Source organism: Ovis aries, chromosome 8 (assembly GCF_016772045.2).
Source record: "Ovis aries strain OAR_USU_Benz2616 breed Rambouillet chromosome 8, ARS-UI_Ramb_v3.0, whole genome shotgun sequence".
In the NCBI taxonomy this organism is placed as follows: domain Eukaryota; kingdom Metazoa; phylum Chordata; class Mammalia; order Artiodactyla; family Bovidae; genus Ovis; species Ovis aries.
The window spans coordinates 67,381,891-67,396,878 of NC_056061.1; the positions used below are offsets into that span (position 1 = coordinate 67,381,891).

At 40.4% G+C, this 14,988-nt stretch overlaps 1 protein-coding gene across 18 annotated transcripts in view; it reads right to left on the minus strand.

The window, feature by feature from the left end:
- Window positions 1-7,454: 7,454 nt before the first annotated feature.
- The window catches only part of HIVEP2 (HIVEP zinc finger 2), a 218,819-nt gene continuing 211,285 nt past the window's right edge, over window positions 7,455-14,988 (minus strand). For 17 of the 18 annotated variants that reach the window (XM_060419743.1, XM_042253541.2, XM_060419747.1 and 14 more), the window contains one exon: window positions 7,455-9,934. In XM_060419743.1, coding sequence (XP_060275726.1) covers window positions 9,107-9,934 — 828 coding nt within the window. In that variant the 3' untranslated portion in view covers window positions 7,455-9,106. The remainder of the gene's footprint in view (window positions 9,935-14,988) is intronic. The other variant, XM_027972503.2, reaches the window with a different exon arrangement.

Sequence of the window (14,988 nt, forward strand, 5' to 3'; positions counted from 1 at the left end):
GTCCACCAAATCTGGAAGCAATACTATACTTTTCTTGGGAGGAGGTGAGATGGCAAGAAGTATAAGAGTTGGCTCTGGGGCCTTCTATACTTTCCAAAGTTTACATTCCTTAGAGATTTTTGACACCTTATTTAATATGACTAAAAAAAAAATAAAGAAACTTTTTTTCCTGGAACTTTACAGAAAATAAAAATGAAAGGGGAGCATTCTGGTATAACTTATCCTAAACATGTCCATGTCCAAAATGTTGAATGGTGCATAGTGTACCTAAACAATTGGCAAGTCTTCCTGGTATAAGTTTGGAAAGAAAGAAACAGGCATTCCAAAATACCACTCCTGCTCATTCTTGCCATCTTTCCCCACCAAGCAGGATTTGTTTACACCGGAGTTTATAGTTACCGGTTGGCCTCAAAATAGATATTTTAATTCTGAGATCTTGCTCATGGATAAAGAATGCAAAAAGGAGGTTTCTGTGGTGATGTTTGCATTTTAAAATTAAGGGTGCAGTTAATTAATCTCTCCTGTCCATCTCAGGAAAAAGAGAATGAGTAATATGAAAAAAGAGGTTGTTAGAAAACAGTTAATAAGTATTTATTTTGGAATCTTCCTTAGACTCTTCTTTTTCCTTAACACTGCTTTTTTTTCCTTAGACTTTTACTTTCAAAGATGAAAGATGCTATTTTTTTATCCTTGATCCCCAATGTTATAGAGAGAAACAAATGATGATCTATATCTATATAATTTTCTCTATTTGTGAATACTCCATTATTGGTTCTGTGGTTTGGTTCTCTTATACCAAACTCTAGAAATGCAATACACAGTAAGTTGTCTTATATAATGCAACCAGAACTAGTAGTTGATTGATTAATTTTTAAAAGTCAAAGGATTATAAAAGTTAATAATTATACCTCTAAATATTTCCTTTTAACTTGGTTAAAAATGCTTATACATTTATCTTCTTTTGAGTGAAGTTGCTCAGTCGTGTCTGACTCTTTGCGACCCCGTGGACTGTAGCCCACCAGGCTCCTCTGTCCATGGGATTCTCCAGGGAAGAATACTGGAGTGGGTTGCCATTTCCTTCTCCAGGGGATCTTCCTGACCCAGGGATCGAACCCAGGTCTCCCGCATCACAGGCAGATGTTTTAACCTCTGAGCCACCAGGGAAGCCCATCTTCTTTTACCATATGGAAATGTACCATCTTTCTTTTGAGTATGAGTCTGTTGTTGGAAATCTAATCAGGTAGCTTAAATAAAACCCAACCATAATAAACTAAAATTCCAACTTTATTTAAAAAGGAGTGAGAATTCAAAGACATTCAAGAATCAGTTGGAGGGCAGAATCATTTTAAGTTTTTATTTTCTTTTTTGACTCTTTTATAGTTGTATCAACCACACATAGTTCAATGACAAATTTTAGTGACTCATCTTTATTAAGTCTTTCTAAAGCATTTAACTTTGTCGTCATAAGTACTTTCCCTTTTTGTACTCATACTTCATAGTTTTATGGGACATTTAAATTATGCAACTTCAGTAATCCACAGAACTTGCATAAACTGGTTTGGGGTTAAATTCAACAGCATGTAATTCAACTGGTAACAGCAAAAATGCTCTGATATATTGGAAACAGCTTTGAGCATTCAGCTTGGTTTGTGAAGAGAGTAAAGAAATGTTGTTACTTTTATAGGTACAGGTCAATTTGAAGACCTTTGAATATGTATGTAAAGTAATGTTTACATGTTTGTAAACTTTACAAGTCTATGTTATCACACTGAGTAAACATAGTAATAGGGAGACTGCATGGATGACAATAATGTGATAGAGTAGTGATCTTGGTGTCTAACTTGGATTTGAACATCATCATTTTAGCAACAGCAGACGTAAAGTAGTAAAAAAGTAGTTATTGGCATCTTTTTTTTCAGGACTATAACTTTTTTTTTTTTTTTTTTGTCTTCACCATGCAGCTTGTGGAATCTTAGTTTCCTGACTAGGGATCTAACCCGGGCCCTTGGCAGTGAAACCGCAGAGTCCAGTCCACTGGATCACCAGGGAATTTCCTGGCATCAAACTTAAGTAGTAGTACTCTTCTTAACACACTATGGGTGAATTTATGTGTCAGCAACTATAATCAGAATAGGCTTCTAGAAACTGTCAAATGCTTTGAAAAATCATTTCAGATATAAAACTCAAAATGTTTGATTCTGTGATACTGAGGATGAGAATTTTAGAATAAATAAGTACATTTCTGTCGGGTGAATTTCTATTTATTTCCCCCAACTTCAAACGGACCAGTGGTTCTTAACTGGGGCAGTATCACGCACATAAACACCCAGCACCTTTCAGAAATATAAGAAGACTTGTCCATTACTGCTATAATTGCAGGATATCATGACGGCAGTGTAACAGTGACATTTAGTAGACCAGTTTCTGGGATGCTGGGGTCCCAGCAGTGTGTAGAACAGTTCTGGACAACTTGCTAATGTCCCTCCAGAGGAGATACTCATTTTTTTTTCTTTTTCCAGAGGAGACATTCATGAAAGTGAAAGATCTATTTAGATTTATGATTTATATGAATCTAGAATCTGTTTTATTTTAAAGACAAATTGGGGATGGAATAGATCTTTAATAAGTCGTTTCTGCTATAAGACGTGTTTCTAAAAATCATCATGCTATGCAAAATCATGCTAAAAAACACAGGGCTTATGAGAAAAATGCAGTTAGGGACACTATACTCAACATACAAATAAAAAGATGGAATCCCAGTAAAAATAGTAGCATAGTTTTATACATGATAAATGGTTAAGAAATATATAAGAACTACAATAAGTACTGGGGGAAAAAAACCCTAAAGTTCACTAGTGGAAGTGGGCAACAGAGGAGTTGACATTTGTGAGTAATTGTGAAGTGGTGGAGGGTTATCTGAAACTGGATGGAAAGCTGTAGTCCCATTCACTACGTGTTCAGGTGTGATGAAATGAAGTAGCTGGTCTGTGTCTGGTGTGTTAATTTGTATGTGTATGTACTCCTGAACATGGACCATTCAGAAGAAGTGCACTTCTCTGTGTCTGCCAAGTGTTTCTTGCTGAAAATGTCCTGTATAATCAGCAAATGTATTATGTTCAGATTGTTCCTTAATATATCAATTGCTTTGGAACAAATTTTAAAGCAAATGTTAGAGAACTATGACTTGTTCTAGGAAGGCAGCTACCATCAAGAAAAATGTTGGTTTTGTTTGTTTGGAATTTTCCAAGATTTGTTCACCATTTCAGAACATCATACCCTTTGGGCAATAAGACTTGTGGTCCATGGACTCCCAACATGACGCACTGGTATGAGCCTGCATTGGCAGCTATCATATTCCAGGTGATCTGTGTAGAGGTGCAGGTACCAAACAATGCCATTAGATCTTCTACTGTAACCTTTAACTGGAAAAGTTAAAGAGCATTTATCTAATGAATAAGGAAAGAAAATTGCCTTAGAGATTATGTTCCTTTCATTTCTCCCTTTACATACAGCTAGAATATTATATTGAAAAATTTGAAATGTTATGCAAAGGCCAATTATGTTATATAAAAGGGGCACAATAAAACATGTATCAGGAATGGAGAGTGGAACTGGGTTTAATAGGACTATGAACCCCTGATATAAAGAAACTTAAAAAAAAAAAAGAAAGGGAAGGTGGCATGTTTGGCGCATCCATGAATAGATGTGAGGATTAAATGGGATATTCTTGAACATAAGATAGGTTTAAATAAATGATTGGTGGTATTATTACTATTTTTGATACTGTATTAGAAGACCCATATATCCAGTCAACTCCTTGAATCTTTCCTTATAGATGCCCCACAGGGACCCCAAACTCAGGAGACCAGGGTCACCAAACTCAGTAACTGCCCATTACTCCCCCAAACCTGCTCCCATCTGGATTTAACCTTGCAGTGAAAAGGCTTCCTGCTTAACCCAGTAGTAGCCAGCTAGCCATGGAGCATTATATGTGACTCTTCTCTTTTCCGAGAGGCCTATATCCAATAAACCCCCCTTCCTGTAAATTCTAGTCCCTCTGCGTATTTCAAATCTATCTGCTTTTCTCTATCCTGACTACTACCACAGGATTTCAAGCTACCATCATCTCCTATGGAAACAGCCTCTGAGCTAAGCTCAGTCTCCTCTCTTATCTCCTCAGATCTCTCCTCTCTTCACCATCATTTTATAGAAACACAGGACATAAATGCAATTTTCAATTTTCTGGACCAACATTTAGAAAAGGAAATGTGAGCCATCAGTTTTAATAACAATTTATTGAACTTACAATATCCAAATGCTAATCACATCAACATGCTACTTATATGAAAAACTGTAAAAGACATGTAGCCTCCTCCTTTTGCTATGTCTTCAAAGTCTGGCATGTACTTTATATTTCTAGCACTTATCACTTTGGAGCAGCCACATCTCAAGTACAATTTGAGATGTTATGCTGTGCGATGGCACCCTACTCCAGTACTCTTGCCTGGAAAATCCCATGGATGGAGGAGCCTGGTTGGCTGCAGTCCATGGGGTCGCAAAGAGTCGGACACGACTAAGAGATTTCACTTTCACTTTTCACTTTCATGCACTGAAGAAGGAAATGGCAACCCACTCCAGTGTTCTTGCCTGGAGAATCCCAGGGATGGGGAAGCCTGGTGGGCTGCCATCTATGGGGTCGCACAGAGTCGGACACGACTGAAGTGACTTAGCAGCAGCAGCTGTTCTATGAGGCTCAGTATATACTCTCTGGTAACCAGGTCTGACAATGTGACTGGGCTTGAGTTGAATTGGGAAATACACTACAGTCCATCCCTTTACACCTTGGAGAAGGACATGGGAACACACTCGTCTTCTTGCCTGAAAAATCCCATGGACAAAGGACACTGGTGGGGTACAGTTCATGGGGTCGCAAAGAGTTGGACATGACTGAGCAACTGAGCACATCCCTTTACAAATAGGGTTCCATAAGAAGAGTAAGCCCTGATGCCCTAAGACATCCCATGTCATGAATTAACGTCTCTCCTATGAGAGTCTTCAAACTTCCTCTTTCTAGCTCTCCGAACACATACACCTTGAGGGATTTCATCCAGTTCAGGGCTCAGCTACCGTTAAGTGACAAGAAGGGACAAATCAGCCTCCAGTTTGGGCCTTTCTTGAGATCACATTCCTTATGAACTAAAGTGGGAAGCTCATTTCCTTACCTGCGTCTACAAATATAGTATAAATCCAGGCTTTTTCTTGGTTAACAAGACTATCTCTTTCCACTGCCCTGGTTAAAACTCTGGTTAGGTCCTCCATCTCTCTCTCCCCCTGACACCAAATCAGTCACTAGTTATGATCAATTCCTTTTCATTAAGCAAAAACTGTTCCTTCTACCTCCATGATCCCATTGTCTGGATTGTTGCTGCCCTATTTCCATGGAAACAACATGACTTCATAATTCTCCCAATTGGTCTCCCTGCCTCCACTCCCTCTCAACTAGATTATTTTCCTTGCTGCCACATTGATATATTTCTAAATAATAACAATGACACTAACAATGGCAATGCCACTTTCTTGCTTCAATCTTCCCTTGGTTCCACTCCTCATTGCTTTCAGGGCCAGATCTGAGCTCCTTGGGCTGGACTAGGATCTTGGGTTTTGACCTGCTTTTCCAGCTTAACTACATCCACCCTGTCATAGACCCAGGCAGCCAGCTACATCTGGCTTTTCCTCCATTCAGTCTTACACAACATGATCATGATTATCTAACATGCCGCTTTCCACTTTATTTTTATGCCCCACCTCTACGGGAATGTAAACTCCACAAAGGCAAGGACCTGCTGTGTTTTGTGCAGTACCGTGCACCTAGCACACAGAACAGTGTCCCAGTGTCCATGATGAAGTTTACCTATTGAATAAGTCAATAAATTGTTAGGATGAGACCTGGGACCTGGGACTGTTTCTCCAGTGCTTGCACCTAAACAAATGTCTCCGTGAGCAGCGAAATACAATGAAGTTATAAAAGACCAAAAATAACTGTGCAGACAGTTGGGACAAATTATGGAGAACAAGGTGCAAAAAGACCAAGAAGTCCAACGGCCACTTCTGAAGAGCTGGGACAAAAGCAGGGAGTTGGGAGCCAAAGCAGAGTACTGGGCATACCCTCTGCACATGACCATGGGAGGGGTGGGCAAACCAACTAAGCCACCACTCCAGCCTGACCCCTGGACCCATACCCACCCTCACCTCATACAAGGTACCAGCTTGCTCCCCTCAGCAAGTGGACAAGCAAAGGCACCTGTTGGTTCTTTTCACTCCTCTGTGCTGCAGCAGGCGTCCCCAATGAAACCTGGCCAGGATTTCTTGTCTGAATTCAGAAATTTCTATTGATTAAGAAGGCCAAGAACCCTGGTTGGTAATGCTCCAGGACCACCTCTGCAAAGAAGCCTGCTCCATCCCTCCTTCCATTCTCAGCAGGGTGGTTGCTCCTTTGCGATTGCAAAACACATCAAATGTACCATTATTTTAGCACTAATAGCATACTGCACACATTTACTCACATATCATCTCTTTTCTTTATTTGGTCTCCTTGATGGCAGGAGTACTCTTATCCACCCTAAATGGGCATTATAGCACCCAGTTCATAGTAGGCATTCAAAAACTGTTTTATGAGCAAGTGAATACATGCAATGAATCAGAGGAAGAAGCAGAGCATTTGATTTGACCTGGGATCACATACACACACACACACCAGTGAGGAGTAAAACACACAAATCACCCTATGCAATTACATGTTTCAAGATTCTTCTCTGCGAGAGATGGATATTAGGCTGGTCGTGGTGGCCTTTAAATCACCTTTGTAAAACATAGTTTTAAAGAGACAGCCTGGATCATAAAACATCATAGCTAAGTTGTAAATCCACCAATTTGAGATTTCTGGAATGGAAATACCCATAGATTTTGACCTTTAATGAGCTACTTCCATTATTTAAAAGATTCTACTGTTTTGTAATAAAGGAACTGTGACTTGTGGATATTTTATAGTGTATTGGTTTCAGTTAGTTTCTACCTTCAGTCATTTCAGCAAAAATCAGGAGGTTTCCCGGGTAAGTAGAATTTCAGACATGTATGCATGCTGAGAGGGAAGCAGAGGGGAAATGATGATTTGATTCCTTCATGACTCTTTTCAGACACCCATTCCCATGTCCAGGTTCTAAGGACTCCATTTCTAGAACTCGCACTGTGCTGACCACTCTCTGTTCTAATCAGGTGACATGCTGAAGCCAACAACTGCCTTCTCACTTGTTCAAGGCATTCGTACTCTGCGCAGCCTGGGATGGGCAGAACCTAGGAGTGAAAAGCACAGATGGCATGTTGGTAGCATCAACATTTCTCCAGCAACAAAATTGGGAAATCAAAATGTCAAACAACACATAAAAACTAGACACCTCAAGCATGTAATCGTATATTTATTTCTCTTTTTAAAGAACACTCCTTAATGTAATTCAATATACAAACTTGGTTTCACAGAATTATAATCCACTATATAGCACAAAGATAACCCAGATTGTGTGTGTGTGTGTGTGCACACACGTGTTTGTGTGTGCCCATGTGTTGTACCCCTTCCCTTCCTTCCACTCTTCGGAACCTACAAACAAAGGCTCTGCCCATCGTCAACGCTAACCAAAGCCCATTCTGAATGTTATATACAAAAGACAGCATCCTCCCACAAGTTCTTTTCCCTGGTAAGCTTCTTTTCCATTCCCCCTGAGATAGCCAGGGGTCTGACACTCTTCCCTTCTGCAGTAGGGTCAAGTGGCTTCCCCCAGAGCTGATGTCAACCCTGTTACCGTGCAGACTGGCTGACAGGAAAGGCTGAGGAGCAGGTCTCCATGCCCTTCCCCGCTTCCACACCCACCTCTCAGTCCAAGCGCGACCCCTCTGTAGTAGCCTTAGTTCCAGTCACCATCTCGTGCAGCAAGAACCAAGGAGATTGCTAAGCCCAGGTCTTCTCCACGGGCAGCGCACAGCACTGCCTGCCAAGCCACCGGGCCGGCCGATAACCAAGCTCAACACAGTCCCATGTGCTTTGTCACTTTAATTTTTAAAGACACCCTAGCATAGGTCTGTGGCAACCTAGTGTCCAACTGAGTTACATAAAATTGTACCAGTGATGCACTTGTACATATTTACATGGGGCGGAATGTTTTCCCATATTTTTAGTTGAGTATATAGATCAACATGTTCACATAAGACCAAATACTTTTAATATTATTTATAACTGATTTATAAAGCTTTGAAAAAACTCACAATAGCACGTTGTTTACTTTAATGCTTTACGGTACTATCAGTTTAAAATCACAATCAGCACTTAAGTTATAGTCAATCCAGCAAACAAGAGACAAAAAAATTTACAAGAGTTAAGAACTGACTGATACATCCTTTATCTTTTTTTTTAACTAATGCATAAGTGCAGAATAAGATACTCTAGTTTAAATATCTTGTTTACAATATACATTTTTTGTTCTAGTTACGCAACAGTAAACCCCATGCTTCACATAGAAAAGCAATCCACAACATTAAGAAAAAATGTACAATTTATGAAACAAAGTAAATAAATATTAGTATTACAGAATCAGAGCTGTACATAAAAGCTGTTCAGTTTTAATCATATAAAAATATGTTTTAGTGCAACCTCACATATATATTGATGCTGTTTTGCTTTACATCATTTAGATCCAAGTGTCCAAAAAAGGAAAGAAATTACATTTATTACAAAGCAGATACACAAATTCTAAAATATGTACAAATTACTGCTAAAAAATGCTTATAAGAATATAAGCAAAGTAAAGAAAAGGCACAAACATCTGTACAATTTTAAAAGTACCAGACCCAATAGGTTAATTTCAAATTTTGTTTTGGTCAGGCTCATGATGACTTGTTAATTTACCTAATTCTTCTGATATAACAAAAGTATATATAATAGCAAACTACCAGTAACTTAGGACAGGCATGCTATAAACTTGATTACCTCTATTTCTAGAAAAACAAAAACAAAAACAAATGGGAAAATGTGGAAATGAAAGTCTCCATGCATCTTAGATCAATGTAGTTGACTCTTTTCTGAAGCCGGTTCCTTGCCTGCCTCTGTGCTTGAAGGTAATTCCTTGCTGTCTTGAAAGCCCGACTGTTGGTCATCCAGACAACTCTTGCTGTAAAACGTGGAGTGGGCGAACGCAGTCTGGGATGTACCAAAATTGTCCTTTTCGCCATCATGCAAGTCAGGGTGGGCAGCTGAGGTACAGGGCTGACCTGGCTCAGGTCCACTAAAGTGTCTAATGCTAGCCTGTGCACTTTCCAAGGGTTTCTGATGAGGCGCCTGCCCCCGAGCGGACTGATCTGCCCCAAGCAAAGCGGCCTCTTCTGTGGCAATCCGGAGGGAGGCGATGGCTTTTGTGCAAGTCTGTATGTTTTCCTCCTGTTCCCGCTCTGTGGCATTCAGGCTGTCTTCTGAAGTGCTCTGTTTCATCAGGAGCCGCGGAGAGGAGGGCGTGCTAGGTGGACCAGATGACTGGGGAGCGTAAGGCGACCGCTTCCCGTGCTGCTTTGAAACTGCGTAGGGATCCTTGTCGAAGGAGTCCCCTGAGGCTCCCCTCTTCTCCTCGGAGCCCTCCATTGGCAGAGGCAATGTGGGTGGAGGGTGTAAACCGGAAAGGGCCGGCGGTATGGAGTGAACCATTTGGATCCCACCAACTGGCACCATAGGGATAGGAGCTCGCACTTGTTGCTGAGAGTGGAGTGGAAGATGACTGAAGACATAGTCATTAGGACCCTCAGGGAAAAGGCTGGAGCCGGGATGTTCATAAGCACCTTCTTGGTCTCCATAGAGACTGAAGTAAGGAACCTGAGGTAATCCTCTTCTTAAATTCTGCTTTGGGAAAACAGAGACAACACTTAGGACCCAGCGTGCTTCAAGTTTAGGTCAAACTTTTTCATTCATTCATTCACTCACTCACTCATTCCTTCAAAACACGTGAAGACTCCCTAATCTTTCTATCACTCTTTGATTTCTCAAGACAAAAGAGGTTTGCTCCGCAGTCTTTTAGGATTCTTGACTGTAGCAGGTAGGTCTATGAAAGTTGCTTTTGTTGTTAAACAGGAATGTGATAAAACCTGCAGTGTGTTTTCCACTAGGTACAGAGACACGGTCCAGCTCTGGTTTTTTTTGTAAGACGGAATGAAAAGAAAATAACGGATAATTACCAGAAAAACTTTACTGAGCCAAAAAACACTAATAACAAATTTTTAAATCCAAAAGAAAGTTAAACGATTACCATCTGTTTATATACCGGGCAGATTTTTAATATTTTTCTTAAGTGTTGATGAATATAAATGGAGTGACAAGCTTGAAAATTAGCTCTCTCTCTTTTTTTTTTTTTTTAGTCTTCTACAGAGCAGATGACAAAACGGTGGTGATACAGAAACTGGTCCCTCCAGTGTGCAAGACACTGCTCTAAAGAAATAGATTTCTGCTCAGGAGGCATCAAGGCAGAAGATCAGCACCAGCATCTCCATCAAACCGTAATTCAAGGCCAGATTTTCTATGGAAACTAAGCATCAAAGTAGTTAATGTTAAGTATTTCAAGTAGTTATAATTCATATTTGACTGTGCGGCTGGGAACCAGAAATGACTGTATTTTAATCTTCTATGCTATTATTCCCACTTAAAAATCTTTTTGGCAATTAATAAATTTGGACATTTAAAGTTTGGGGCCAGAAATCCAGATTTCATGGTCCCAGTCCTGAAAACGGAGAACCCATTTTTTATAATTGTTTCTATAGCAAAACCTACCCTAACTGTGAGATTATCGGGTTTAAATGAGATGCTGCTGCTAAGCTGCTAAGTCACTTCAGTCGTGTCCGACTCTGTGCGACCCCAGAGATGGCAGCCTACCAGGCTCTTCTGTCCCTGGGATTCTCCAGGCAAGAACAGTAGAGTGGGTTGCTATTTCCTTCTCCAATGCATGAGAGTGAAAAGTGAAAGTGAAGTCGCTCAGTCTTGTCCGACTCTTCATGATCCCATGGACTGCAGCCCACCAGGCTCCTCTGTCCATGGGATTTTCCAGGCAAGAGTACTGGAGTGGGGTGCCATTGCCTTCTCCATTAAATGAGATGACGAAACTTCAATTAACTGAGATTCATCCTTTTAAGGCGTGCATGGTCAGTCACTTAGTCATGTCTGACTCTTTGCGACCCCATGGACTTTAGCCCGCTAGGCTCCTCTGTCCATGGAATTTTTTAGGCAAGAATACTAGAGTGGGTTGCCATTTCCTTCTCCAGAGGATCTTCCCAACCCAGGGATTGAACCTCTGTCTCCTGCATTACAGGCAGATTCTTTACCACTGTGCCATCATTCCAAGAATATTTCAGGTCAAAAATGCAAGGTGTGCTCTATACCATTAATGATTCATCCAGTTCTAATTAGATTGTGAGACCAGGTTAGGAAAGATAAATTATCCACTGTTTCTGCTACTCTGTACCATTCTTGGCCCTTACCCTGTTCTAGGCTTCACCTTATTCAAGCCAGAAACAAATGACTTCTGCTGAAAGTGCAGGATCAGACATCAATCCTCATAAGCTAAGGACCTCATAAGCTAGGTAAGGGGAGAATTCTATGGTAGGAGAAAGAAATCAGTAAATACGACTAAAAAATCCCTCTTGTATTTATTTGCTCTGGTTTTAAAAAGGCATGTTTACTTCATCCAACACTAGGTAAGGTGGAGATCATAATGCCTACAATAACCACCTGTGAATGTAACCAAATGAATCTTCTTTGGATCACAATGATCACAGATGTAAAGTCTGAAATGAAACATAGCTTGGCTCTTTTTCCATCTTGCCTTTGGTTGCTATTCTGTGATGTCCACGGTATACACCTAATCAGAATGGGGGTTTGTGAGGCAGCCAAAGACAGAGCTGCCCTATTTCATAAGATCTCTGACTCAAGTCCAACAAAGCGAGTGATGAAGTGTCCTCTAAAAATAGGATGTATTCAATCTGTTCAAAAGCCAATAGAATTTTGTGTTAAGAATACAAGTGTTATATTCAGACTTTTACTGACCAGACATTAAATGATTACAACCACAGAAGCAACTGTACAATTCCTATCACGTAACCACTTCCATGGCTCCAGATACTGCCAAGCCTTTCACATATTCTTTGTCCTCAGACTCACCCCTTCTTCACCCTCCAAATAACTCTCCAGAAGATTTTTCTACTCTAATTTTTACTCCATTTGCAACCTTATCTTGTTTTACAATTTGAGCCTTACCATTTTAATATGAATAAACTCCCATCTTCCTTAAAAATCTTGACAAGGAAATATGAATAATGAATGCCTGTGTGGGTTGTGTATGCATATGTGTGTGTATATCTATCTGTATCCTATGTACCAGATATTTCTCCCAACTCATCTTTTCAGCAGTGTCAGTAGGTCCTCTGGAAGCAAAGGATAAGACGGAGGTAGAGGTACAGGAGTTCTGGCTGGGGTTGGTGACAGGGGAGCGGGGATATAAAGTACGTGACAATAACGGGGTGAGGAAGCAGGGGGTCACCTGGAACTGATCCAGGCTCAGCCACCGATAGAGGCTGCAGGGGAGAATGTGGCCTTGGCTTGAAAATGGAGGTCTATCCTGAAGGTTCGAACATCAGGAGGCTGTCAGCTCACTGCATTCCTTACAGCTGAATGGTAAGTTCTTTCAAGGACAGAAGTCTACTTGGCCCACCTCCCTGGCTGCCACAAACAGATGAAAAAACTGACCAAGAGGTTAAGTGACTTGCCTAAGACCACACAGAGAGCAAGGGATGGAACCAAATCATAGCACTTGTACTAGACAGGGTTCACGGACGCTCTGCACTGAGGACCAGGACATATACTCTTTGTCTCCTTGCTATTTATCTACCAAAACTTTAAAAATGGAAAAGGAACAATTCTTATTTAAAAAGGATGAGGCCAGAAACCATACAATTTTTCTGTCATCAACGTTGAGCCACATATGATTAAACCCTCAAAAAATATTTACTGAATGAATGAATATAAGACTTTTCTCTCTTCTTCTTCCTTCCTTTCTTCCTTCTGTCCTTCTTCCCTCCCTCCTTTCTTCCCTCTCTTTATTTCTTCTTTCCTTTTCTCTTTATCTATCCATCCATCTACCTACCCACCTACCTATCTATCATCTATTTTAAAATTAAAACTAACCAGAGGACAATAGAGCAGAAATAGCAGGGTTCTAGAATCTCAGTGACTGCATATCATCTCCTCCAAACTTGCTCCCTGGAACCTACCACTACAGGCTGAACCAGATAATAAGTGTGCCATGCTTGGCTATGAGGTCCTTTCAATGCCAGAGTCACTGCCCTGTGAGTGCTTGGTAAGTGTTAAACCACAGGTATTGCTCACAGAATTTCCATCAAAGATAATGATCTTTAGAGTTATTCCAATTTAATATGTTCATACATAAGATGGCTGGATAACATCATCTGCTCAATGAACGTGAGAGTTTGAGCAAACTCTGGGAGATAGTGAAGGACAGGGAAACCTGGCATGCCGCAATCCATGGGGTCACAGAGAGCTGGATGTGACTTAGTGATTGAAGAAAACAACATACATTCTTCAGAGAGAGGGAAGCACTCATCTACTACAGCAATCAGAAGTACTCCTTAAAGGATCACTGATTCTTTTTCACAATGAGAATCTTGTCCATACATCATAGAAAGACAAAAATTCTCTGCTGCCCCTCAAAAACAGAGTGCTAAAGCATCAAATGGGAAGCGTCTGAGACCAAGCGTCCCTGCTTTAGGATGGATTCCAAGGGCTATTCTTTCCTATCACATGAGCAAAGTAGGATGTTAAGAACTGTCTACAGAGAATTAAACTGGGTAATAGAGCAAAAGCTCAACACTTGGGCTTTATAAATGGTAAAGTTCAACAATTTTATTAAATATCCAGGTGAACTGGTATAAAAAAAATACAAATTCAATCACTAATAAAAGCAATCTCTTTTCAACAACAACTTTCTGGGCAGAGATCCAAAAATTAGATGAAGTCTTTAAGTCCACTTCTTTGCTTATTTGCCGAAAGTGACTGTGAGTTGCTATTATTTTTTAATAACAGTACTATGTTGGCACCAAAGCATTATTTTTTATGCCTACAGATGACTGGATATACTCCAATATCTCCCAAATATCACAGTCTTGACCCACTAGGCCAGTTAGAATGGGGGAGCCTCAGCTCACACACTCCACAGCACCACTGGGTCTAACCAGAGATCAAACTGCCAACATTCGTTTGATCACAGAAAAAACAAGGGAATTCCAGAAAAACATCTACTTCTGCTTCATTGACTATACTAAAGCCTTGACTGTGTGGATGACAACAAACTGCGGACAATTCTTCAAGAGATGGGAGTACCAGGCTACCTTACCTACCTCCTGAGAAATCTGTATGCAGATTAAGAAGCAACAGTTAGAACTGGACATGGAACAATGGACTTGTTTAAATTGGGAAAGGAGTATGTCAAGGCTGTAATTATCATTCTGCTTATTTAACTTATATGCAGAGTACATCATGTGAAATGCCAAGCTGGATGAATCACAGGCTGGAATCAAGATTGCCAGGAGAAATATCACCAGCCTCAAATATGCACATGATACCACCTTAATGACAGAAAGCAAAGAGGAACTAAAGAGCCTCTTGATGAAGGTGAAAGATGAGAGTGAAAAAGCTGGCTTAATACTCAACATTCAGAAAAGTAAGGTCATGGCATCCAGTCCCATCACTTCATGGCAAATAGATGGGGAAAAAATGGCAACAGTGACAGACTTTATTTTCGTGGGCTCCAAAATCACCGTGGCTGGTGACTGTAGTCATGAAATTAAAAGCTCCTTGCTCCTTGGAAGAAAAGCTATGACAAACCTAGACAGATT